General features: G+C 42.8%; 1 protein-coding gene across 1 annotated transcript; it reads left to right on the forward strand.

Annotated features, from left to right (window-relative positions):
• nherf1b (NHERF family PDZ scaffold protein 1b) lies at positions 1-27,742 on the forward strand. Its single transcript, XM_085403529.1, has 6 exons — positions 1-1,024; positions 17,957-18,133; positions 21,491-21,644; positions 23,552-23,595; positions 26,285-26,404; positions 26,494-27,742. Exons 1-6 carry the CDS (start codon positions 356-358, stop codon positions 26,629-26,631), a joined length of 1,302 nt encoding a protein of 433 aa, XP_085259655.1. The 5' UTR covers positions 1-355; the 3' UTR covers positions 26,632-27,742.

Raw genomic sequence — 27,742 nt, forward strand, 5'->3', positions numbered from 1 at the left:
GGCTTTTCCACTTGTTTTGTGCAGCAACACTGAAAGGGAGCGTCTGCTGATTGAGTTTAATCGGCCTCAGCCCAGTCCCCGGGTCAGGACCTTCAGTGCGCACAGGAGCAGGGGCTTCGCTCAGGATTTAGACCACCTCCGCTGCAAAGAGCACATTAGAAAGAAGCAAAGCAGCAGCGTTTCTCACGGACTGGTCTCCACAGCAGGGCGGGGGGTGGGTGTTTTTTTAATTTTTTAAGAGGGTTCCTCTCATTCACACATAATCTTCCTCGGCAGCATCCTGAGGAGGCTTTCTAGTTATTTCCACAGTGAACCAGCAACAGGTTGAGCAGCAGCAGCAGCAGCAGCAGCGTGAATGCGAGTGAAGCCGAACATGCCGAGCAAAAGCCAGTATCTGCGCCCCCGGCTGTGCACGCTGGAGAAGGGGGACAACGGCTACGGTTTTCACCTCCACGGGGAGAAAGGTAAGACGGGCCAGTTCATCCGGTTAGTGGAGCCCGACAGCCCGGCAGAGACCTCCGGGCTCCGTGCCGGCGACCGGCTGGTGTACGTGAACGGGGAGGACGTGGAGAACGAGAGCCACCAGCAGGTCGTGTCCCGGATACGAGCCACCGTGGGCTGGCTGGAGCTCATAGTGGTGGACCCGGACACGGAGCAGCTGCTGAAGAAGCACAACTTGAAGTGCCTGAAAGCTTTTGTCACCGACGGGGTCCCCCTACCCTTCGAGGAGGAAGAAGTGGAGGAGGTGGTAGTGGTGGAAAAGGAGGAGGAGGAGGAGAAGACTGAGGAGGACGAGGTAGTGGTGGAGGAGAAGCAGGAGGATGGAGAAGTGAACGGGACAGAAAACGGAGATGAGCCGCGAGAAGAAGAGGTGGTGGAGGAGGTGAAGCAGGAGGAGACGCCTGAGGAGACGACACCAGAGGAGACACCTGAAGAGACGCCCAGAGAGTCCACGCCGATCCCAGAGACTAACGGGCAAATCCACGGACACGTGGAGAAGAAGCTGAGCATCAGCTCTGAGAAGGTGAGACACATGAAACTGGTAAATTCCCGCATTTCACGAGAATTTTCGTGCACCAAGTTTTGCCATTTCTGCGTTGTGCAAATGTTTCACTATAAAATCAGGCACCAGGTTTCCCACAGATCAAAACTTTCCCCCATAACTTTTCAAAATAAAAGCCCCTCTTTCTGTGGTTTTATTCCAAGCATCCCCACCCACAATCTATGCCTATGCCAATGATGGCACTTAGATATAAGTGCTGATAACTGCATCAAAGCTCCCTGCTTTTACCCAGGTACTGTTTCATGCAGATAATAGGTGCTCTGTGTCAGCTGCATCCACGTGTTGCCAGGTTGTGGGCAGGCTTTGCTGGCAGGGCATTTGCTGTGGGTGAAAGGCTTGAGATCACGAAAACAGGGCCTCAAACTGTGCCTTTCTTCTCCCAAATAACTGATTTCCTAATGTTTTTCACAGTGCTGAGAGATACAGGACTTATATTGCCAATGCCAATATTTTTAAGCTATAAAGGCAGCTTATGTAGGGGAGAGCAGTGTGTCATGAGATGAATCATCATCAGTCTGAAGACATTTCATGACCACTAAATCACTGTGATGTTTACTTTCTACAATTCATTTTGTTGTGTTATCTAACACAAAAAAACAAACCTTTCAGCTTTGCTACGATACCAATACCAACGATCGATATTCGTACCAATCTGATCATCTTTTTGTTTTCTGGAGTTAAAGAGAATTTACTTGAAAATGTGAGGACAGTGACACATTGAAGCTGAGCAGTTTAAAAAAAAGGAAAAAATGTACCCTCAATGTAGAAAACCACAAAAAACAAATGACTTACATTTGTGAGCCATCCACAACAATCACCAGGAAATAGTTTAGTTCCCACTCCCCTTTAAAAAAAAAAAAAATGAAACAAAATGAAGCCCACTAAGTGCCTTTTTTTCACCCTTTGATCTTTTTCTCTTTTAAAAATTAGGGACATGTTCTCAATCTGCGTCAGCCACTTGTTGTTTCCCGAGTGTAAGCACTCAAGAGGACGAGGGTCCCTGCAGTCTGGAACATCTGTGTCCCTCGCTGCAGCGTCTCGGATGTTTATCCCTGAGGCTGTTTGCGTCTGTGTGCGGTGCTCATCCTCCGTACTTAACTGTGGGTGGAAAGAAGGGTCATAATAGCCAGCAGCCGTCGCAAAGAGACAGAGAGGGACCGGCTAAGCTTTCATTTTTTCCTTAATATAATAATCATCATCTTCTGCGGGTGAAGTGTTAAGTGCTGATTAATTGGAAGATGTTTCCATTAACACTTAATTGCGAGACGGCTTCTTTCTTTTTCCTTCACAGGTGTTAAAAGATAAAACAAACAGGCGATGACGCTGCAAACTGAAATTAGGTTGTTTTGCTGTGAGTTGGCCACAGCTGTACCGATGTCTGCCTCTTTTTCCACCTTATGGAACCAAAAACAAATTCAGAAACTAACCAAAAATGCTTGTTTTCAGGAATCATGACCTGGTTACTCAAAAACAAAACAAAAAAGCAAAAAATCCAGACTCTGTTGTCAGCAGTTTCATGTAGGAACTAGTTTCTTGCTAACAAACTTCACTTGCCAACCATATTGCCCTGCAGAGGGACGAAGCTGTGACAGTGTGAGAAGATGCCAACTCCATGTGGACTGCAAGTTTAGCTAGCTCCACCCGTCTTTTGTTGGTAGATTATGATGATGATAAACTTTATTTGTATAATACTTATCAGAACCAGTGATAAACAGTTTCTAAAAAACACATAATAAACAAACGAAAAATTCAACAAAGAATCTCGAGTAAAGAATAAATTGGAATAAACTTAAAATGCAAAAATTAAAGTGGAGCCATTAAACCTGATGTAGTATGGTGATGCTTGGATACAACTTGTCTGGACCAACAGTAAGAATTTCTGTTATCTGAGTTGAAAGTCAATAATATTTGCATTCATGTCCATTTCTTGGTGTTTATTAGACAGTTGTTCAGTTCAGAGAGGTTTGTTGAGTCTGTGGACTTGATTGGTTGATAGAGCGGTTTGTCATCAACGTAATGAAGGGATGAAAGAAGGATGGGCCCTATAATAGACCCGTAAGGACTCCAGAGTCACCAGTGTAAACAAAAAACCAATTCAGTTGGTCAGATATGAGCTAAATCACTGCATCCCAATGCTGCAGCCTCACAAACCAAACTTTATGGCCTGCTATATCAAATGCCACACTTAATTCAAGCGCTATGAGAATGGAGCACTGTTAGTCTTCGGGAAAGGTTTTGCTATAAAAGATAACTTTTGCGTCAAGGCCAGATTTCTTCTTTTACGTGATTAAAAAAAAAAAAACCTGTTTTACTGATTAACAGCACTCAAAACCAGAGGAAAAATATGTAACCTGATCTGGTAACCATGTTATTTTGATTATAGATGGCTCATGTTTTTCTGTAAATGAGTAAAAATGCCTTCACGAGAAGAGCCGTCCAGTTACACTGCTTAGTAAACCCGAAGAGATGCAGCAACAAAACCAAGTGGAGCATAAAGCGATCGGTTGTCTAGATGAAATCAGTGAAATTAGTCATCTGTTCTCAAAAATCTGACGCTCATGCTCATTTGACACAGTGTTGCATTTATCATAATGCATGTGTATGTATATAAACTTTTTCTCTTGTACCCGCAGTATAATGACAGCATTCACATACCCAGAGCATGCAGGACTTTTCTGGAAACATGTTTCTGGTATTTATTTAAGCTTCTTTTTTTTTTTTTTCCCTCACATGAAAATAGCAACAGCCTACGCTTGTGCACAGCACTCGAGCACTGCTCAGTTATGTTGTTTGTCCTAGGAATATACAGCGATTGTTCCTGTGTTTACTCTCGATAGTCTCCACAGATGGCCTAATGGAGCTGTGGCAGTGCGGTGCACGCTGGCACGCAAACCAGCGGGAAACAAACGACAGCACTCCTAACAAATTCATTCTCACCACTCGGCTCTTTTATTCCAGCTGTCTCCCAGAGTTTAACATACGGAGGATCTGGAGTGAGTAGGGAGCCTAGCTGGGAATTTCTGTTTTTGTGTAAAGGCACAAACCACAGGTTGAGGAAGTAACTTGGGGACACAGTAGAGAGTATGCGAGTGTAAATTGGACTTGAGGGATGCTGTTTAAAGTCTGCTTGCTTCTACGTTGCATTCACAGGCACCCTCAGGGTGTTTTTGGCATTGACTTTACTGTTTCTGGAATTTTCTTCCTACATCCTGTCCGGCATTCCTGTCTCGAATCCCGTTGCCAAGCCAATAAAACACACACACACACACACAGCCTTGAAAAACACAGTGTTGGTTTAGCGGCCACACGGACACTCCGCCTGTCTGGCTTCATCTTTGAAGCGACACAAAAGAGGGTTCGAAGAACAACGCCCTCCCCGGAAGCTGAGGAGCCCTGGTTTCCATGGTTACACTGATGGTGCTTGTGTGCAGTTTGTGTGAAGTTGGTGCGTGTGTATATATATGTGCGAGGATGGAGGTAGGCGAGAGTGAGAAAGCGAGGTGTGAAAAACTGGATGAGCAGAGATGAAGGTCGAAGTGATCAGCTCTGCCGCTGTCGTCAGCGGCGAACAAAACACACGGGGGGGGGGGGGGGAGAGCAAAACACATCAGCCGTTCCAAAGGTCGTCGTTTTGTTTACCGGGCAGTAAAACTTTTACCCTGCTATTGTGGAGGTCAGTGAAGTGTGCCCGATACGCTCTTCTCTGAGCTTTTGCTGCAAGACTTGTGGGGATGAGTGTATTTTTTCTGGCGGAGTTTGAGCGATTGAGGTGTTTGTATAACATGCCATCAAAACTGGAGCTGAAACTATCAGCCAGTTATTTGCTCAGTCAACACAAAGATTTATTAGCACCTGCTGTATTTTTGACAATTTGATGTTCTTAGTCATTTTTCCTACTCACTGGAATACAATCATGAGCTGTGGGAAAATGAGATTTTCTTTTTTAAGAATGTGTTTTAAGATGACGTTTATCTAACGTGGACTGCAGGGAGAGAGAGCGCGGGAGTGGGATATTTTGAGGACTTGACTGCTTGCTGCTTTGCTTAAGCCCGACTTTAAACACTAATTAGAGGGAGAGGCAGGACCGCTAGTGTCGGATGTAATTGACTGAACCTAGTTGAGATTGTATACAGAGGAAAGTGTGTGTGTGTGTGTGTAAGTACAGCCGACAGAAACCACGCAGACTGCAGGAGCCTAAATTGAGGGACTCGTCTATTGATGTGCTGGCTGTTTGTCACTTCTCTCTCCTCTAATCTGAACTTTCATATAAAACCTGCTCATTAAAGACCTTTCGTGAACATACGTGTTGTTTTTTAATGCAGTCCGTACATAGAAAGCACAGTTCTCAGGATAACATGTTGTGTGGGAGGACTTAATCTGTGTGGCCTGCAGTGCTGGATTTGCATAGCTCTTTTTTTTAATAGATTTTTTTCAGCAAAGACACGAAACTCTCGCTTCCGCCCTCAGCAGCAGAACTTCCACTAAGGGTTTTTTGATTTGTATATACTCATTTAAAAGACGTGATTTGTCTTTCATTCGCTGACATGTGATGTAACGCCTTCAGAGGCAGATGCTGGGTAAATTTAACTTCCTCTTAATAGATCAGTAGTCAGCTTGCTGTGATCGTTTGTCATGCAGTTGAGGCTGAAACGGCCACACCTACACTGGCTCTTTGAGCCAGCGTAGTTAGGGCTGTGATTCTGGCTGCTTGCGGGCGTCTAGTGGAGTCTTGGCCTGTGCTCAGTTCCTGGGAAGTTTGTGCTGGTTTCCTGTCATTGTTGTTGGTGAGAGATTCTACCACCTCGTCATCGTGATCCTCTGTCCACCCAAACCCCCCCCCTCCTCGTGGGCAGCAAGAAGACTCTTAGCAGCTTAGTGCAGAGTAAACTGTGGTCTAAATGCTGGGGAAGCAATCTCACCATTGCTCGGCAGTGAAAAGGGCAAATGCATGCAACATTACGAGTGCTAATGCAGCCCAGATGAATAGGGATCTCCCAGGGGTGGACACTGAGTTGTGGTTCTAAGTAAACAGTGCGTCCAGCTGATAAGTTGTATGTTAGTCAGTCTGATTATCATTGTGACAAAGCCAGGTATTGTTCAAGGCTGTGTTTGGCCAATGAATTGCGCGTCATTGTGTTTGTCTGACAGGATCAGATATTCTCCGTGATTCATTCTGACCGACTGACGTTTGCTCATGCGCCCGGGCATGTCTTTGCGTTTCTATTTGTTCTGTGTGGGTGCTTTCATGTGTGTGCGCAAGCTGGTTTTTCACGCCCATGTGTGAGAAAGTTCGGGAGTCACCCTTCTCTGCCCTTTTGTTTGCTAGATATGTGGGGCGGAGGATGTCATGCGCTTCATCATGTTTCATCTCGGAGATCTCTGTATTTGTGAGCCTAACGACTTTCCCGCTGCGTGTTTGTTTATGCGAAACTAGAAGTGCAATATCAACAAATCATTAATAATGTGGACACAGCAGCAGAAACATTCATGACCTGTTATGGTCGTCTGTAGCAGCTACATAAAGATAAATGACCCACACTCCACAGAATTGTATCAGGCAGTTGCCAAGGAGCCATTGAGTCAAATCTAGTCAATCCAGTTCACTTCAGTTGTATTTGTATGGCTCCAAATCATAACAACAGTCGCCTCATATTGCTTTATATTGTAAGGTAAAGACCTTGGAATAATACAGATAAAACACCAACAATAAACACCTGTGACCAAGCACTTTGGCGACAGTGGGAAGGAAAAACTCCCTTTTAACAGGAAGAACCCTCCAGCAGAACCAGGCTAAGGGAGGGGCGGGGCCATCTGAGGTGATGGGAGGAAGAAAGGAAAAAAGACACACTGTGGAAGAGAGCCAGTAATAATAAATAATTAATAGAAATAACTACAGTGGAACCCCAACTTACGAATACCCCATTTAACGAAAAATTCAAATTACGAAGGCACTTAACGGCAATATTTCTGCCCCTGTTACGGCAAAATGCCCGCGTAACGAAATCCGCTGGTTCTGATTGGCTGAGCCCACAATACCCACAATGCCTTCCGAATCATGTGACAACCCCCTTGGCTTTCGTACTTGCGCTTCGCTGTTCCACTTGAACGACGTATTGTTGTTGCAGTTAGCAACTAGCCCATAGCCTATCATTCACTCAAAAGGCGCGATTGCTGCTCGGGAACGAATTAATTTCGTAAGTCAGGGTTCCACTGTAATGATTAAATGCAGAGTCCTTTATAAACACATAGGGAGTTAAAAAGAAAGCCGCCAGCAGTTTAAGCCTATTGCAGCGCATAACTAAGGGAGTTGAGTAACTGATCGTTTTAAGCTTTTTATTTAAGACAGACAGCAAAAAAAACCAAACATACTTTCTATGTTTTCCGACTCTTATTTCGCAGCTGAGCTCCAGTGGTCATTCAAGGAACTGCAGATTTCTGCACTCTAGTATTAATATCTTGGTTAATTGCCTCTATAATGTTAAGTAAAACTGTTAAAGCAAATAACCAAAAATGGCAATATGGATCCATTTAGTGTTTTAGTAACCGCTGCTGGGCGCTACCACTGAGCACACTTTACCCACTCATCTATTATCAGGAAGCTTTCATTTGAGACGCTGTTTTTGTGTAATTTAAGGGTGGGAATCGTATTAAACTCGAAAGTATTTTATCACATAATGCTGCCCAAGATGACGAGAGTATCAGGAATGTTTTGCAAGGCAGTCACATTGCAGTTTGTTGCAATATCTGTTTAAGAGTGAGGCGAGGAAAGCAAACAGCAGCCCAAGGAAAGGAAATGATGGTAGAGAGCAGCGATTGGAGGGCGTGCAACAAAGGCCCCGTCGGTACTCCTCAACCTGGGAAATTGCCACGGTTTCGTTTTTTTAACGCACAGGCCATCAGGGTAAATGAGCATTAGCTTTCTTAATGCCAGCACATGTTCATATACCCCATTGTTTAAATGTCAGATAATCATGAACTGGTAAAAGGAAAAAACTGTCAGGCAGCACTCCGGTGTAAGCGTCTGCAGTCAAGTTGGATCAGCAGCACACTGTTGTATTGATCGTGGAGGTAATAAATAATCAGTGGCGTCAGTGTATCACGCAATTAACGGCGCTCTGTTTCACTGAAACCTTTGTGACACCAGCCAAACAACGACGCCACTGTCCCCGACAGCCAAGGCCACTGTGGCCCAGGTCAGGGGTGGAACCTGAACCCTTACTGCGCGGGTGTGTGGGTGGTTTGGTCGCTGCCTGGCGATTGGGTCCCGTGGGATACTGGATGGAGACTCTACAATGTCACATTCCATTTCGCTCTCCATTCTGCCGAAGGTTCACCACCCCGGCCGGACAATGAGCCGAGGCGCCGCGCCCTGCCGGGGGCGGGGGGGAAATGACTCGTTGTGCACCCTGAAATAACCCCCCTTCCCAAAGCACAAGGTCCTCTCCACCCTCGCCACCCTCAGAGAGCGTTAATACACTTAAGCAGCACAAATATCCATATAAACAATCTCACGCTGTCTTTTTCATTAATAAAATCCTAAATATATCTTGTTGGTGAGGTCATCTTAAGAAGTTGGCTCCAATTTTCTGAACCGTTTTTCACATTTTAGGCTCAAAGTCAATTTTGGTTACTTGTGATGATGATGGTGATAGTGTTTCTGTGGCTAGCACACATGACAAAAATACAATAGACCTTTCCTGTGCAGCTCTGACGAGAGACAGCCCTTCCTGGGCTAATTTTAAAGTTTGCTTACATTTACTTGTCAGGGAGAGACAAGAGGGGAGAGAAATGCATTTAGAAGATTGCTTTTCTTAACTAAGTGTGGCTTTAATAATGTGACGCAGCCCCTTGGCATGTTTTGAGTGATAACAATGAGCCAGAATTTCTTCTTTACTTTTTTATGTGGCCTTGAGCAGTAGCTCTGCAGGCTTTCTGAAGGTCTTTCAAAGGTTTTGTTGTTTTGTTTTGTTTTTCATACATTGGATGCTTTTTCACTCATTTTCAGTCCAGTCCTTGTACCTGACCATTTTCAGACTAATGAGTGTGTGTGTGTGTGTGTGTGTATGTGTATGTGTATATATATGTATATGTATGTGTGTATATATGTGTGTGTGTGTGTGTGTGTGTGTGTGTGTGTGTATATATATTTTTTATTTTTTTTTTGTTGTATTTATTCATTTATTTATTAAGCCACTTAACAACAACCTGTGCATTATTCAAGTGTAACACAAACACATCATTTGTTCCCATTTCTTTAGCTCAATCTACGATTGATATGTATATCAAAGATAACACACTTTCACGGGCTTAAAATAGCATTTTAGCACCAATGAGGTGATTCCAAGAGAGCTCCTAGCTGCAAACCTGGCATATCTCAGCAGGGTGTGCATTGTGTGCTTGAAAAATCTGAGGAAAGTGGACACTGGAGAAGGACACAACAAAACAAAAAGAATTGGCAGACCTAGAACATCATCTAAAAGTCATGTCTTTAAGAAAAAGGAAAAATGTCCTGTTTCTTGAATGTTCTTCAAAAAGCTTGGAGAAATATTTCTGACGACTGCTTAAAAAATGACAAAACTGCACGAGAGAGTTTGTGTTGGAGAACAGAGGTGGTCATGCCAAATGTTGACCTTCAAACTCGTTGTGTTTGCGCATGTTTCAATAAATCACTGGACCTATTTCCCATTTTCCTACAGCAAAATAAAAAGAGATTAGTGGTGGTTTGAGACTTATGTATGTGAGACTGTATAGTAGTGTGCAAAAGTACAACACACTGAATACACGAGATGAGAGAATGAAGTTCAAAATATTTTCCCTAGCAGGCTGTCGTCAATATGTACCATATAAGGTGATTTCATCATCGTATGGCTTCGACTCACATCTGCATGTTCTGCTTTGTGAGAGCCAAATTTAAAAGCAAAGCCCTCTGACACCTTTTTCATGTTCTATATTTACTCCTCCCTTCCTCTTGGTGCATTTTCTTATAACCACATCAACTGCTGTGTATGTGTGCGTATTTGTACGTGAGAGGTCAGACTTGGTTTGTTGGGCTCGTGCGGCACTCAGGTCCGCAGGGGTGGAGGGTCAAGGACAGGAAGACTGGCTGAGGAGATAAAACCGTGTTGATTTGCGATGGAACAAACCATCTGGCTGTTTTGATGCAACTGTGAGTTTAAAACTGAGGACTGAAGGGTGGACGAACAACAAAAACCTCTCGAGCAAAGCCAGAACCTTCACTTTAACATTTTCAAAGACGCTGAAGTGAAGTCTAGGCCCCTCTGGTATCTTATCAGTGCGTGTACCCCTGCTGTGTTGACTGACATTACCGTTCTGTGTTCAGGACTTCCCCCAAAGAGTTCATCGTAACGGGAACCCTCTGTAAAACCTTTCTTTGCTATCTTTTGTACAGCTAGTTTGTCCCATCCTCAAATGGAAGTGGGGGGGACAGTAGGGTGCTTTGTTCAGCTCTCCGCTTGCCTCCCAGCTGGTTTAATGATCCAGCTTGAAACCCAACACCCCTATCCCGCCTGAGAGAGTGGTGCGCTCCATACACTCAAGAGGGCAAAACTTGTGCCGTGGTTAAAAAGGAACCAGGTTTGCATCAAACATTAATTAAGTCTGCCCTTGAGGCTGTTAATCTGTTAGAAACTACACATGGCAATCACAAGGAGCCGGGAGGTCAGCAGTTTGTCGCGTCACTGTGTAACCACGATGCCTGGCAGCGTGTCATTTTAGTGCTTATTAGTTATGCTGATCAAAGAGGCCAAACTCATGGGAGAGCTTCCCCCACTCTTAGTAAAACGACAGGGGGTATGAAGCAATCGGCAAAAAGATGAAAGAGTGACCGCTTTAAATGACATCTGCATTCAGAGCCCATCTGAGTGTGACAGGTTGCAGTTGATGATTTGCAGGACTTGAGTTTTATTGGATGTCGTCAGCAGTCGACAGCAGCTGCTTGGGTAGGAGAACAGTTTATGTAATAGGAAATTTCAACATGAAGGGTTTCTTTTTTTGTTTTTTTTTGTTTTTTGTTTTTTTTTTGTTGTCCTGGGTATGTGAAACAAAAAAAGAAGAGTAGTTGAATCGTTATGACTCTGACGATCCCCTGACTTTTATTCCAATGTCATCATCAGGTAAACATTCCTGTTTGTCCAGTGCTTTGTTTTTATGGCTACGCACTGTAAAACTAATGTCGTTCCCATCGCACTCATCTTTACAATATGCTGACCGTAGCAGAGGCAAACCGCAGATTTATAGCTTCACAGGCTTTTTTTTATTTGTTTGTTGTTTTGAAGCAAGAGGTCGACCATATTTGGACTGGAGGGTGGAATGCTAAGGTGTCGGCTAATGCTAAGAAGCTTGGTTAGCAAGGAACATCCACGAACTGTAGGAGTGCATTGCTTAGACAGTCCTAGAAACTGATTGGCAACTACTTGGCAACCAATGGTTACTAAGGAATAATATTTATTCCCTGACTAGTTGAGTGGCTGCTGAAAGTTGCTGGCAGTCATGGCATGAAATTGGTTGCGAAGAGGTATAAAGTGCCTCTTGGTAAGCGTGATTGGCTTGATCACTAGCAGGATGCTGCGGTCACCTGTAGTTTCCATGGAAGATACTAACTTGGCTTGAAAAAGTGCCGTTTCCATTTCACTTTTTCAAGTTTGACTACCGCTCAGTGGCTAGCTGAGTGTCGGCAACATCCGTGCAAGCTACGGGTGACCATAAGCAATCATCATCTTGTGGTGCAGCACCCCCTTTCCAACAAGTTTCACCTAAACTCTAGCAAACGCCAGACAGGGAATACTAATTTTTTTTCCTAGTGATTGAAGGTTACCAGGCACTAACTAGTCGGCCTGTGTGACTGGGGCATAATATAACATGAAAACCTCATTCATAAAAACACACACACTTCTCGTGAGCACTCTATTAACGTCACAACAATCAATAATATTTGTAAGATAGTAGCATTGAAAGGGCTCTAAAGCCACTACTGTCACACTGACTAGAATTACAGCAAAAAGTGATACTGTATATGTCATCCTGTGAGTCATCCCTTACCTAAACCCATTATAGGGCTCGATTTGAATCATAACAAGGAGTTTGTACAAGACCAACAAAAGTCTTATAATGTCCTCCAATAACACACTGCTCCAGCGAGTGACCTTTAAAGAGTTAATTTTATATGAGTGAAGTGCGCTTTTCATATACTTTTTTTTATTATTATGGTGAAAAATTACTTTCAGATAGCAAAACAGTGGCTATAAACTTTTTTTATTTCTACCTTAAACTTTGGGGTTTTAAGCCGGATTTAAGTGGCCATTAAAGGAACTGCAGTTTGTGTCTTTTTTTTTTTTTTTTTTAAGCTGCTTGAGTACGTAACTATTGCCTACTTAACGTCAGCTAACATCGAATATAACGTTTGCTTCTACAGAAATATGAGCACGAAACCATAAGATTGCTGCGGTAGTTTGCAGTTTCATCCCTTGTCTCGTGTGCCAGTTTAAGTTTCCTTCATATCTAAATAAAACTTATAGATAAGAGAGCTTCATTTTCAGCATCATCTCCTCCCCATGTGATTTTCTTTTTTTTTTTTTGTTGGTTTTTTTTTTTTAAGTGCTGCCTGTTGTTCACTCAGAGGCCTGTGAGTTGAACTTTGCCATCATGCCTTATCTCATGGTTATCACAGCTTCCTGAGGAAAGACAGAAACAAGTCTTAAACAGGGCCACACAAATCTGGGTTGGGGGATCTGTTAAAAAAGCTCAATAAGAAACCTCTAAAAGCTGCTGCGTTGTGAGGCAGCCGTGTGACTCAGAAGTGTGGTTTTGGAATATTAAAATGGGACCTCGTATTGTCTCGGAGTTATTGGTATTCAAAGCAAGATAGAAGCTGCTCACTCGCACACACGAGTCGCCCGGAAGAAGGTGTGTGAGAGTGAAAACCAGCCGGCAGCAGCTGGGAAGCAGGTTTTATTTTTTCTTTCTTTTTTTCTTTTTTTTTCTTTTTTTTTCAATAGAGATTTCTCTAGATGCAAACAAATATTACTCAACTACCTTCCTACTAACAAAAAATGGTTTGGCTTTGTGCGGACTGCCCAGTGTTACTTAACCGAGTGTTGATGCTGCTTCAGTAACAGCGGCTACAAGTGGTTTAATAACTACTAGATTCTGTGAAGTAACGTGTTATTTTATCACGTTTAAAAGTCAGCTTATGGTCAGTTCGGTCGCTTATCAGAAATTATGTCAGTGTTTTATTGCTGGAAATCACAATACGACGTCACAGCTGCTGTGAATAACCCTGGTATCATGGGATTTATCAGTCCCACCTCTGTGTTGTACAAACTTAGCATGTTTGTCAGGTTTTCCTATTTGCCCTCCTTTCTTCCTTCTTTTTTCAGCACAGGTAAAAGTATAAAGTAAAAGACAAACAAACAAGAAAAATTAGGCTTTTATTGAAATGGTTTCCACAGCCTTCCTATATGTGTGCAGCTTTTCCATGATTCCTGATTTCTATGCTGTGTGCACACTGCAGGTGACAAACTGATGCAGTGGATAAGCACAGTTGCCTGCATTGCCACATAGCCATCATACATGAACATAGGAACACGTGACTGCAGACTGAAGAGTTTGGATCTGCAGCCAGTTGCTTCTACACAGATAGCACGAGGTCAGACTGGCTCTTCTGGGCATTTTAATGAAAGCGGTTTCATTTATTAGCATACGGCGGCACATCCTGGTAGCATTTCTGTTTCATTCTGAGAAGTAAAGGCAGCACAGGGGGAAGCATACTGAGGAAAGATGTGTCAACATTTCCTGTTCGGCACTTCTCTCCTTGAAGGGAAAGTGTGTGTCACTTGGAGAGTGTGTGTTCATCTTGAGACAAACTTTTTCTTCTTTTTTTTTTTTTTATCCAAAGAAGTTGTTTACACAACAGAAAAACTTGACTGTAAAGTAACAGGTGAAAAAGATTTAATCAAATGCTGAACAAGAAAACACCATCCACTGTGTGATGGTGCAACCAAACCCTGGACATGAACCTGTCACACTCCCATTAATACTTCAGTGTAAACAGGTTTAAAAGTCACGACAGGGACATCAGCTGTGAAAACTAGGAGGCTGAGTACTTTTGCTTTTTGTTTTGCTTTTTTTATTCACTTGAGCTGAAAATGAGGATTTTTCTGTGAAACTGGGTGTTTTAACATTCCAGTATATTGGGATTGACTTGTTTTTGGAGCGACTGTTTTACTTAGGCATTATTTTCCTGTCATGGAGGTTACTTAAATGGGCTGTAATAGTGAAACTCTCCATTCCTTTAGTGTAAAGAACTTGAACCTGAGATATCTTGATATAAGGAAAAAATGCAATTTCAACAGTACATCTCAGAACCTTTGAAACTGTACTTCATAAAGAAAAACTGCTGTAGTAAATGAAAGTAATCACTTACTACTATCATTTACAGCACTTTGGGCTCAGTTATAAGAAACAAATGTAAAATTACAGAGAAAGATCTGAAAGCTAGACTGTCCTGTAATTACGGTATAACACAAATTGTTTGTTAATTCACAGAAATGCCACCATCTACTGGAAGCTTTTTCTAGTAGACGGTAAAAAAGAAAACAGTAATTTCTCTGTCATCTAATTCTTTATCTATTACTTATTTACTTTGGTTTAGTATGAATGGTCATGGAGGAGGTCTGTAACAGTAGGCAAAGCTGTTAAAGTTGTGAAAATACAGTTAAAAGTCCTCAATTAATCCCGGCTTTCACATTTTTCTAAAGCCGTGCAGTGGGCCAGATTGGAGTCTTTACAGGGCCAATTCTGGCCAGCAGGCTTTATGTCTGACACCTCTTTGATTGGATTAATTTATTTTTCCTACCACATATTATGCGCTTGGACTGGGAAGTGCCCTAATCCGAGTAAAGTTTTACACAGATGTTCCTAATCTAAGCTGAGCTCAGGCCAAGAGCGAGTCTGCCGGAAGGGGAAGACACAACTTCACAGTTCAGCATATCACTCTGATTTAACCACGAGTTTCAGTTGGTTATACCAGGAAGAGCAGCGGTATGAGAGAGTGAGGGAGTTTACACAACATGCCATGAATGTTAAGTCCTGTGGGCCCAACGTATCTGCACCTCATTTTGTAACCGATCATCAGATTTTTATCAGTAGTGAAACTGATAACAAGTAATATGAGTAAAGCGTAGCAGCAGCATAATCACACACACACACACACACACACTTGGCATCTTCAGTTGTCCTCCTGGCTCGTGTGTGTTCAGCAGATTCCACAGATTTCAGACCCGCGTGGAGATTCCTCGGCCCTCCACTCCTCTCTGATACAAATCCTCCCTTGTTGTTCCTGCCAGAGACTCTCTCACCCTCTCTTCCCTAAGCAGGAACTGCTAATGTCAGCCAGAGCACCAGATGATGAGATTCAGGCCCATCTGACGCTTCGATGTGTCTGAATGACACTCGATATTTTCACCCACTTTTGGGTTTGTTTGTTTTTTCTTTTAAATGGCACATGGTGAACTGAGTGACTGTGGATCACACAGACTCAGAGCTCTTACATCCAGTAGATGATAACTTGTAATCACATTTGTGGTGAGAGCCAGCCTTTTTATACAGATAAAGCCTCTCTCTACCACCGCACAGAAGAACAGTGCATAGAGTTCTTATTCAGGATTTCAGAATGAGGGAAGGTCAGTAATAAGAAACGCCGAGCCACCAATTCAGACACGGTCTCCAATTTTCCCTTTAGTCTCTACTTTTAAAAGCCTCTGTTAAATTTATAGGACTTGCAAGGGAGGGCTCCCTTTTCCTTTTAGCTTGGGTGTAACTCCAGAAGATAAAGGTTAAGCAATGCGCGAAAATTTTTTTGTGCAATTGGTTCGCAGCGTGATGAAACTGTTGCTCTTATCGGGAGCACATTTGATCGGTAGCGTGCACGTTCTGCTGCACGATGGGGCTCTCGAAAGAGACAAAGATGGCCGGTCTGCATCACTGATGAGAACAGACAGCGCAGTTTACAGAAGTGCCTTCACAATCAAGACATCGTTCTGTATCTGCAACTCTGTGCGTGGTGTGACGTATCCTGTTTTTGTTGCACTATCTTGTATCTTGGTTGCTCAGTGTAGACACATCCTGTGGAGGACAGTTTCTTGCATTATTCAAGTGAACATTATCCTTTAACGTGTATACAAAACGATTACTAATGGAGTGGAAAGGAAATGATAAATATGTATGTTTGGGTCTAACTGCCAGACTATTAGTTTAACGTGGAACGCCGGTGGTAAATATTGAGTTTGAGCTCCAATTGTTGTTTCTATTTATGATCGTAAACTCTTACAGCTCACATGCATACAAGATTCTCTTAATCTTCTCATCTAATGTTATGATGGAAATAAAAAGGGAACATTTCCCCCTAATAGTTTAAGCTGTGCTTTCAAGGCAGACGTGGCGCTGTAATATAAATGGTATAATTCTGCAGAAATGAACCTTTTTCTGCTTCAGTACACAAACAGCTCGCAGGAGGCAGAGCATCTTTATGCATTACTCCCCCCTCAAATGAAACTCATTTTTCAGACGATGCATTAAGTCTTTGTTGTACTCGTCGCCTGTTTCCCTGAAGTGGGCAAAGGTCCTGTGCTGATGAACACGAGTGCGGTGCAGGAGGTTTGCTGTCGGATCACGTGATTTCTAGGATGTGGAAGTTCCTTGTTTTGGAGCCACCAGTGTTCATAGTTTCCTTTTTAATTCCTCTATTTTGTATATAATTTACATGCATTCAGTTCCTTTTTTTTTTTTTTTTTTCCCTTTAGGTTTTAATAGGAAACATGTGTCTCTTGACATGAAACATGTTTCCCACCTGGAAAATCGATTTTATCTTTTTTCAGGCGCTTTATGCCGGGGTGGCGGAGGATTGGTTTATATAATGCAGTGAAGTCATTCGGTTCTGTTGTGGAGTTTTATTACGACAGGAACTGTTGAGTCAGACTGCCTCGGTTATTATCATGTCCACTGTTCAGCGATGTTTAAAAGGGATTTTAATCAATAAGGCCTCTGCAAGAACTTCCTGCAGAAAAGCGAGTCATTCATACCTGATTTTTATTTATGGAGCTGGTTCATTGTCTTCCAGTGTACAGTTGATCAAGGGCAGGGGAGCACAGCACAGCCGCTCTGATGTGGAGGGAGTGTCGGGTCAGATTTGGTCACGGTGACAAAGATTACCCTGACCAGTGCTCCTGTATGTTGCTGTTTTGACCTCTTTGATGACAAAGCCTTTAAAGTTCTCTTTTTGCTAAATAAAGAAACTGCTTCATCCATACAGCGGAAGGGAGGTTCTGGGACCGAGCTCCAGGTTTTTGTTTTTTTCCCCTGAATGACAATATGGCTCTAACTCTTCCTGCCATCCCAGAAACAGGACAGGACATGGGAGAGAGGGGAGGCGGTCAGAGGTCAACACCCAGCTTCCATTGTCCTGCAGACCCCGAAATGAGTTAGGTTGTGGACCGGAACCGGTCCCTTCCTTAGAGCCACCCCCCTGCCTCTCTCGGTTTTTCTCGAAAAACCTTCCCAGCAGACCTCCAATCACATGCCTCCGAGACCCTTTTCCTTCCTGTTGAGCAAACAGAGTCACGTGGGCTGAAACAGCGGCTGTAGTTTACTCTCGATTATCAAAAACACAGCGGACAACAAAGCAGCATGCAGCAGGCAGCTGCATGTTCAACCTGGGCTCTATATTCATGGTTAACGACTCACTGGAGCTCTCTGTGATCTTTGTGCCTCTTGTTCTTGCTGAACAGACACCCACGGTGGAGGTATTTTTATAAACATGTTGCTATACCCTGTGCATGTCACATACATGTTGTTTACATCCGATGTCTCTCCCTGCAGGAGCAAGAGGTGCGCGCTGAACTGCGGCCACGTCTCTGCGTGATCCAGCGAGGCACCAGCGGATATGGCTTCAACCTGCACAGTGAGCGGGCGCGGCCGGGACAGTACATCAGAGCTGTGGATGAAGACTCTCCAGCAGAAAGGGCAGGCCTGCTGCCCAAAGACAGGATCGTAGAGGTAAAGTGAGAGCGTGCGGGCTGGATCTCAGTAACCTAAAACATTTTTATCTACTAGGAACAAAAAACATTATCTGACTAGTTTGAAAAGTTTAAAATTTTTGAAAGAGGTGCCAAATAGTTACAAAGTGCTTCATTATTCATGAGAAGCAGCTTATTATGAGCCTTTCAAGCTCCCTAAAAATATCCCTGCATTGTATCCTGGTTAGTCTGCCATACTTCCGCTCTATACAGCCTCCACTGTTTTTCTTTGTAGTTGGATAAAAATAGAGAATAATTGTGTAGCTTGTAATCAGGCCTCACCTAAAGCCTGGTTGGAGATGGAGACCTTTGTTCACATTCAATAATTCAAGTTATCTCATTTATATTTAAGATGTTTGTCATATGTGTTGCAATCTTTGTAAGTATCATTTTCCTCTTTGCCTGCTCAGCTGTGGAAACCCTTGCCATGAAGCTCCCAGTACAGTTTTTTGTGCTGATGTTAATGTCAGGAGGGTTTAAACTATGCAATTATTGAGCCACCAGAGCCTATGTGACCTTTACTCACTGCTGTGGTTTCTAAACACATCCACTATGCAGTATTACCACTTACAGCTTATCGCGAAATATCTAGGAGGGAAGAAATTTCACAAACGAATTGCCTACAGCGCGCATATATATATATATATATATATATATATATATATATATATATATATATATATATATATATATATATATATATATATATATATATATATTTATTTATTTATTTATTTATTTATTAGGGGTGCAACGATATTCGTATCGATATTGAACCGTTCGATACAGTGCTTTCGGTTCGGTACGCATATGTATCGAACAATACAACATTTGTAATTTATTTTATCAATTTTCCTTCTGACGATGCTGTCTGTGTGGAGCGCTCAGTGAATCTGTGTTCGACTACTCCGCCTAGGCTGCACTGTCGAGCGCAGATCCACTGAGCGCTCCACACAGACAGCATAGTCAGAAGGAAGAGCGCAGGGCAAGCTAGCAAGACAGAAGTTAAGCTCTCCTTGCAACAGGCAAATTGACCCTCATTCAGATCTGGCGTTTGGAATTATTTTGGTTTTCATGTGACGTATGACCCTGAAGGTAAGCGAGTCATGGACTAAAGTAAAACAGTATGTTGGATGTGCCATGCAATGCTCAATTACATGGGTGGGAGCTAGTGTGTTAGCGCAGTTAGCTCGTTAACGTGTTGGCCGTCTAGCCCCTCTGTATAGGGTAGCTCGTTAACGGAGATTTGCCGTGTTGTGGCGTTAAGGTTATTTCAACGAGATTAACCTGAAAGCACTAGTGGGAACACAACGAATATGACTGCACATTTACGCCGACATCATCCTAGTGCAAAGACAAAAACAACAAGCATGCTACTAACTTTAGCCGAGTCATTTAGACAGCTGTTAGCACATGATTCTCCTTAGGCTGCTGAGAATATAGCCCAGAAGAAGCGGATAGTATAGCTTTTATTTTGGAAAGAGACATTTCTCTGTAATAAACTCTCTTTTCCAAAGATGAGTGATTCCTCAATCAGATACAGGGCTTGCAATATCGCTAGCCCGACGTCCTGGAGCTAGCGATTTTTTCAGTCGGGCTACCAAAATCTATCTCTTCCCTGCCCGTTGGGCTATTGTAGGAAAAATATATGTCAATGCTTTTGCATTCTTTCAGAAATGTAGCTGGGTAATTATGTCATTGGCATCGGTGAGCCACTGTCAATATGTGACATATTGAAGTCGCGTTTGAATTTGCGCTTGTTTTTTTGCTTTCACTTTGCAATCGTGCGAACTGTGTATAGAGAGCGACAGCACTGATCTGTGAGTGATGATAATTTGTGCACCAATTCCTCTGACATCGTCTTATCAATCGTTAGCTTACTATGCAAACATGACAAGTGAAATCTCCCGCAGCTTACACATGTGAGAGGTTGATCGCGCAGAGAATCGCTGAGCTTATGTGAGTGCGTGTGTAAAAGCAGCAGGATTTATATTTCAGTTCTGCTGAGCCAAATAAGACAGGTCAGGGTGAAGAAGTGACAGCCAAAGAAAAGCTTACCACAAAACGGAGAAGTTATGACAAATCAGACTATAAGGCAAAAAGAAAGTGCAGCTTTATGGTTTCATGGACAAAAGAATTTCTGTGGCTGCAATATGATGAGCTATATAACCAGGGCTGCACATAAGTGGTCCGCAGGTGCGCATTCGCTGTCAAAATAAAAAACGCGCACAAGGGTTAGGGTTAAATTTAAAAACTGTACTTTTGAGTTAAAATATATATTTATAATTTTAATAAATGACAAATTAAAAATGCATGAACATTTTTTTGTATCGAAAAAATATCGAACCGTGACACCAAAGTATCGAACCGAACCATGAATTTTGTGTATCGTTGCACCCCATATATATATATATATATATATATATATATATATATATATATATATATATATATATATATATATATATATATATATATATATATATAAAAAAAAATTGATGACAAGCAGGAAAAACAAACAAACATCTGGTCCGAGTGAACGGACTCTTTCTGTGCAGTACTTAAAAACGTAATCAGAGCAAAGAATCGTCTTCTGACGTGAAGGACGCCTCCTCTCCCTTTGAAAGTGAATAGAATTTATAAAGGAGAGAAGGATTCAAAGGACTACAGGGTCTGCTGGGAGTCTTTAGAGGGGCTTCCAGTCCCTGAGAGGTGCCCCAGACAGCCACACCACCCACTGAGGTCCGGGGCTTTGTGAGGAGCCGACAGCCATTGTTACTGCTGTTACTGGCTGAGCAGCTATTGTCCGGCTTCCTCTGTAGGACTGGCTTTGACGTGCAGATCCACCCTGTGACCTAAACACACACACACACCCTTCATATTTCACATGCTCTCCCATAGAGATTTTACACCAGAGGAGTCAGCTGGTCTTCTGGGAGACACGTGACACTTATACCAGACTTAAAGGGCAACTGTCACAGTGACGTAGGAAACAGAGTTTATAAATGTATACAGACATATATATGAGAGATAATGGAAAGTTTCAGGATTCTTTGTTAAGTCTGTGCGTGTGCAATTGTGTGTGGACACACAGGATTTCCTGCCCTGGAGCCTTTGGCAAACAAACTGATAATATACAGGAAAAAAAAAAATTCCTGACAGTGATGAAGTTTGTTCACTTCTGTGTGGGAATGAAGATGGACAACCACGAAAAGCAACAATGAGGACTTTTTTTGGTCATGTTTTGAAGGGTTTGCAGACGGTTTTGCAAAGTTTAAATATCTCATTCATGTCTAATGTCTCTCTCTGTCTTTTTTCCTCTTTTTGTCTTCTTCAGGTGAACAGTATGTCGGTGGAGGGTAAGACGCATTCAGATGTTGTTGCTGCCATTAAAGCCGGCGGGCACGAGACCCGGCTGCTGGTGGTGGACCCCGAAACAGACGCCTTCTTCAAGAGGTGCCGGGTCACCCCCACCTCTGAGCACCTGACTGGTGAGAGCACAATTTCATGCTCATTGTGAGGCTTTACAAGTTGTGCAGAAGGGGTGGAGCAAATGAGTGCATTTAGCTGCTTTATCAGACATGTTATGGACACAAGCCTTCTCCTTCCGTCTTCCCAAACAAGCAGCACATTAAAACCCCGCTTTTTTTTTTTCCTCTCTTCGCTCGTTTCTTTCTGTCTTTATTCTTTTGCCAAGGATCACAGAGAGACAGAGATGCTAAGCCACTTCTTGATATCTCCCCCCCATGTTTTTGATCTGAAAACATCACCCTTATCTAAAAAAACTGAAGGCTTTAATGCTGAAGTCTCTCTTCTAAAGTTTATTATTACACAGCAACTTAAATAAACCACAAGTGGATAGTTTGACCCTCCCCACCCAAAAAAAAGTCAGCACATTTTGTCTTTAATCAGAGGAGTAATAGCAATAATATTTAAATATAATTACAGGCACGAGAGATGCCTCTAATTCCTTGCTCGAAGACTTTCTAACTTTTCTCAGGACTGGGTGTACCCACCACAGCCCCCAGGGGGAGCACTAGCATAGCCTGTGACTCGGGGTCCCTCCATGGTGCAACAGCTGGTCCTCTGTGTGGGTGTGTGGCTGGCTGTGGTGCAGCGTCTGAGTGCCACTCTGCCACAGGAGTTCCCCCCCATATTAACATGATGCCACCAGCTGTTGGCATGGCAAAAGCCTGGGCACGCTCAGTGGGGAGGGGGTCAGCTGTCAGGGCCAAGGTCCTGAGTTGCCAGGTCCTGAGCTGCTGGTATATACAACAAACCTGCTATAGATTAATGTACATCATCTAGTTTAGTAGAAGCAAAGCTTGTTTCAGATTCTGTTTAGTCTGACTAGATTCAAAATCCAAACGATACTCGGATTACTTTCGTGCATCACAGCAAAAAAGGAAAACTTTAATTTAAGAGGGAGAAACCAAAACAAGTCTTTGATATTTATGCTAAAAATGACCTAAATGATTATTTTATTACTTAAATATATTTTGTACTTGATGTTTGTATTAAACGTCTCATGATTATTTGAGTTTCTTTGTAAAATGAACTTGAGTAAAAGCATAAAGGGGCAAATTTGTACATTAGCACAATGCTTAAATAATCGTAGTTGGTTTATTGCAGTCAGACCTAGTGCAGGATTAAAATAATAGCGCTCTACAGGAGAAACATTCCAGTGAGGTGTTTCCCAGGTAACTGCCTGCACTTCTCTTCACATGCTGCCCACTCAGAGGGCACCTGCCTACACCGACTCTCCGTGTCAGCGCTCACACACTCTCTCACACTCTTTCTCACACGCACACACACACACACACACACACACACACTCTGCAGCCCTGCTGGCCAGCACCTTTTGTTTGGTTTCCAAGGTGCCAGCTCCAAGTGGCCTCTCAGCCTGGAGCTGGATCTGTATTAGGACTTGGAGAGGCTCCATTCAGACTCAGGGGTGCAAACACGCTCACACACAGCAAAGACCTGAGGGCTCAAATCTCAGATTAGCTCTGAAGGAGCAGCTGATAGAAGCTACAATAACAAAAAGGCAATTCTTGGCTGTGCAGAGAAACCGAGGGAGGGATGGAAGGTAACGGTGAGAGATGGGAATGTGTTTGTTTGTTTGTGGGAAAAATAAATAAACATGGGGAAAATTTTTGACTTGAGCTTTTTGAAAGATAGCTGATCGGAGGAGGACCATCTCATCGAAGAGATGGCCCACTGGTGAATTATAGATGATCTAGAGCAGGTGCTGGCGAGATGAAAGTTGAGCTTAAGAGGAACTCTTGATCTAGGAAAGTGGAGCTCTGAAGGACAGAAGGTATCATGACAGTGCCACGGCAGGGAGCCTGAGAGCTGATGCTGATGACTAATAGTTGCTTCATTTTGTTTTTGACAGGTCCGCTGCCAGAGCCCATCGTTAACGGAGGGATGGAGGAGAAGGTAAGACCCACCAGAAGCACTTAGAGGTTTGCTTTAGCAGGGAAAGGTCTTTTTTTCAGACTCAAAAACAAGAAGTGCTCCTGCTTTAAATGCTCTGTTGCTCTTCATGTGCTGCTTAACCCAGCGGGCCAAGGCCAGGCAAGGAAAGCAGCATTCAGCTTTTGTTTTGGAGTGCTCCGCCACACGAGAGAATCGATAGGCTGCTGAAATGAGTTATTAATCGCATTTTCCTGTAATTGTGTGTGTAGTTCCTGTAGAAAACTCCACCCAGTCAGCCATTAACTTGAAATTATTTGCAAAAGTTTGACAGAGTAATGTAAAAAAGAAAAATCCGACAATAGGATTTTTCCCTACGCACTTTGGGCTGAGGCGTGGAGAATGTCGCAGCTTCCTGCAAATCCCGCCGGAGGATTTGGGTGTAATGCCGCTGAGACACAACAGTCGACGTTTACAGCAGGAGGCGAGCGAACACACTCCCAGTTAGACGAGAAATCCGTTACTCACTTTGTTACCGCAGGAAAAAACGTTATGCTTTACACCGAAAGCCACGTTTGCTTACTCACACAGCTCTTTGTTGTACCTGCCTTATATTTATCTAACATCTACACCACCCACATATGACACAGGAGGAGGAAGAACTTTCAAACTCCTCACAGGCGCACAGTTTCTGTCCACTGAAACACTGGAGAGCTTTTAATTTGAAGTGGAAACAGGAAATGTTGAGTCTTTTATAAATGGTATCTTTAACAGAGCGGCCTCGGATCAAAAGTAATTAAGCGCCACCACAAGGAATAAGAAATGGGAAGCAGGAAATATGAACATTGTTCTTAGTCTTTTAACTTTTATTGTTTAAAAATTTCAAATCCTGTTGTGACGAATAATAAAGGAAATTTGAAGTCACGGTGCCATTGAACATAGCTAGCAGGTACCAACTGTTAAGGTGGATTGTGGCATTTCATGTTATGAGAAGCAATCAAGACACCTTAAATGCCATTTATACTGTGTGTGTGTGTACATATACGTATATATGTTATATTAAATATTCTATATATATTTATATATATTCAAAAGTTCAGAAATTAAAGACGTTATTAAACATAGATAGCTGGGCATCGTGTCATCTGAGTGAGCATGCGCTATGAAGACTGGTTTTGCAAGCCAGCTCTGCAAAATCTTAAAAAACCCTGTTGGAGATGCATCATCATTCTCTTTGGAGCCAGTCTTTCTGCTCCAGCCACTGAAAACAGACCAACTACTCTCACTTTATAGAAAACCTCTCTGGGCAAACGCTACAGCGGGTGGTGGCACCAGCTTCAACCTCTGGCATTAGCTTTATTGCTGCTGGGTTGAGACATTTAACCTGACTTTCTCAAAAGGAAACCAGATCTGCCAGCTGTAGATCAGGATAGGTGTTTTTTCCCCGATTTCAGTGTTTACGCTAAGCTAAGCTAATCAGCAACTTGCTTTACTGAACTACTATCTCTGGCTCCTTTTCACATCATTTCTTTTGTCATGTAAACATCCCATCTGCCCCACCTGGTCGTGGCAGATGGCTGCCCCTCACTGAGCCTGGTTCTGGTTTCTTCCTGTTTAGAAAGGGAGTTCTTCCTCCCTACTGTTGCCAGGTGTTTGCTCAAAGGGTTGTCTGATTGTTGGGCTTCTCATTGTAAGGTAAAGATCCTACAATAATACGGAGAAAAGATCTTGCCGCTGTATAAATGAGTGGTTTCAGTATTCCAGCAAATTTGTGTGTGTGTGTGTGGGGGGGGGGCTGCGTCACAGGAATGCTTTCTGAGGGCCTCTCAAGTAACCGAGTCTTTCGTTCCCGTGTGAATACCTTAGACTTTTATGTAAATCAGGCGATGACTTGAGATAATGGCCGGGTTCGGATGAAGAGCACAAACTGAAAGAAGCTACTGTGTTTAAAAGCGGCAGCCTTTCACTTTGGGCCTTTGTCCAAAAATGCTCAAAGTGAAGCCTGACCCCGGACTTCCCGCCAGTCAGGATCTACATGTGCTGCGGTGAAGTTGCATGTTCCACGTATTGTTGCGTAACAAAAGGTCGAAGAGCTGAGAGGGAGGGGGGGGCGTGGGAGCAAGAGGTCAGAGAGAAATCGTCACGGAGGTGAAAGATATTTTTAGTGGCCTAAAAAACCTAAATGCAGTCAGGATTTACAGGCTTAGTGCTGATTCTTCCTGTTACACTGCAGGAAAGGTTAGGGTTTAAACTCCTGCACGCTGCTGGAAAAATGAGGGAGCGTTGAAAGCTTTAACCAGGAAGAATTTCTCAGATTTCACCTGTCACCACTCTTATCAAAACAAAGATTAACTTTGAGATTTTACTGATTAGATAACACTTTTTGCCCTCAGATATTTCCAGAAGTATTAAAAGCATCTTGTGTGTGTGTCACTAAATTGAACACATTTAACAGTAAGAAGGGACCTCAGAGCTGTGAAGTGTATTTAGTTGTTTTTATGAAACATTTTTGATGTGTGAAAATCGTCTTGGAAAAACCTGCAACCTGTTTGTCATTCATAGGCGGAAAGTACCTTTTTTCTTAATAAGGGAAAAAATAACTAATCCAATGCTGCCTCCTGGTGGAGAGGTTTGGTATTGACAGGAATGTTGGGAAAAAGTTGGAATTTTACAAATCTTCATCAGTGATGCTCACTGGCATTTGTGTTTGCAGGTGAACGGCAACGTGGCGAAAGAAGCAACGAGGGATTCGAAGGTGTCCGTCAGCCCCTCCCCGTCCAATGCCTCGTCTAACGCCTCGCTCACAACCCCGCCCGCGAACACCCCGCCTGAGGTAACGCCACACAAGACAACACAGAGTGCAGCACTCACTCTTGTTAGAGTTTCCCTGGTTTTCTTACTCGCTTGCTTTTCTTTCAACAGGGAGCAATCACAGACACCATCCCGGCTCTGAACCTGACGCTGCAGCAGGTCAAAGAGCTCGCCCACCAGAAACGCTCCAACAAGAGAGCCCCGCCCATGGACTGGACCAAGAAAAACGAACTCTTCAGCAACCTATAGGGCCTCACCTGAGACACACACACACACACACACACACAAAGCAATCAGACAGATTTTTTAAAAATTATTATTATTATCTTAAAGAAAAGTTCCAGCCTTTGGGTAAATTATTCCTTTTATTATGCTCTTCATGCTATTATAACCCAGATATTATGCTATAAAATGTCCTACTACCAAGAAAAGTGCATATGCCAATGAGAGAGAACTGCATGTGCAACCATGGCCATGTGTGTATGCGGGCGTAGGTTTTTCTGAGCTTGTGTGGATCCAAGAAGGAGCGCTAAGATTCCTTATCCGCCTTTTAAAAGTTTATACTAATGTTTAAAACACTGAAGTGTCTTCTGATAAAACAGCGCGACAATCAATACATTTCTCTCTGTTTTCGGGAGCAAACCTCTGGCAGTAGACAGAGTTGAACTGCTTTTCATGTCCTTAATTTCACTGGATTTCTTTTCTTTTAGCGGATATCACCATAGAGCTCTTTCTTCTCTAATTATTTCTTACATTTTGGGAAATGCTTACTGATGCCTTTTAAAACTGGAAATCGCTGTATTTTGAAGTGTGTTCTATTATAATATATGTACATACATCATATATCATGTATATTTTTTACGCATATGACTTAAATCCACACTGTAACGAACTCAACTTTAACCCTTTGCTACAGTGTCGTCCTGCCACTCAACGATACCCGCGTTATCTTTTATAAAATGTGAACTGCAGCATATTATTAGTGTAACTTATACCGCCCGTATAACCATTATTGTTACTGTGAATGGCTGCTCACACAGTTCACATTTTTAGCATACTGAATATTTTTATTGGAAATTAGAAATTGTGAGGTTTTTTGTTTTGTTTTGTTTTTTTACTTATTTCTGTGTAAAGAGCTATAATTGTGTAGGATTTGGATGATGTTCATAAGAGGGGAGTGGCTGCGTGTCTTTTAAACTATATGCATTTGTCCAGTATTGATAAAGGCTATCATTTTAATGACTGAATTATATGAAGAGTTTTTGTAGTTTGTGTAAGCAGTAAGAGATTTCTATTCTGTAATGCGTCGATCATCTCAGCGTTATCCTGGTCTTTGAGAATAAATAAAAGTACTATACAC

The sequence above is a fragment of the Rhamphochromis longiceps genome, linkage group LG4, assembly GCF_057381845.1.
Source record: "Rhamphochromis longiceps isolate RC_006_pf linkage group LG4, R_longiceps_female_GT1.1, whole genome shotgun sequence".
NCBI classification, from domain to species: Eukaryota; Metazoa; Chordata; class Actinopteri; order Cichliformes; family Cichlidae; genus Rhamphochromis; species Rhamphochromis longiceps.

Coding starts and splice junctions, on each gene's coding strand:
- nherf1b (XM_085403529.1), top strand. CDS start 356: ATGCGAGTGAAGCCGAACATGCCGAGCAAAAGCCAGTATCTGCGCCCC. Junction 18,134..21,490: donor CCAAAGACAGGATCGTAGAG/GTAAAGTGAGAG, acceptor TGTCTTCTTCAG/GTGAACAGTATGTCGGTGGA. Junction 26,405..26,493: donor CCGCGAACACCCCGCCTGAG/GTAACGCCACAC, acceptor TTCTTTCAACAG/GGAGCAATCACAGACACCAT.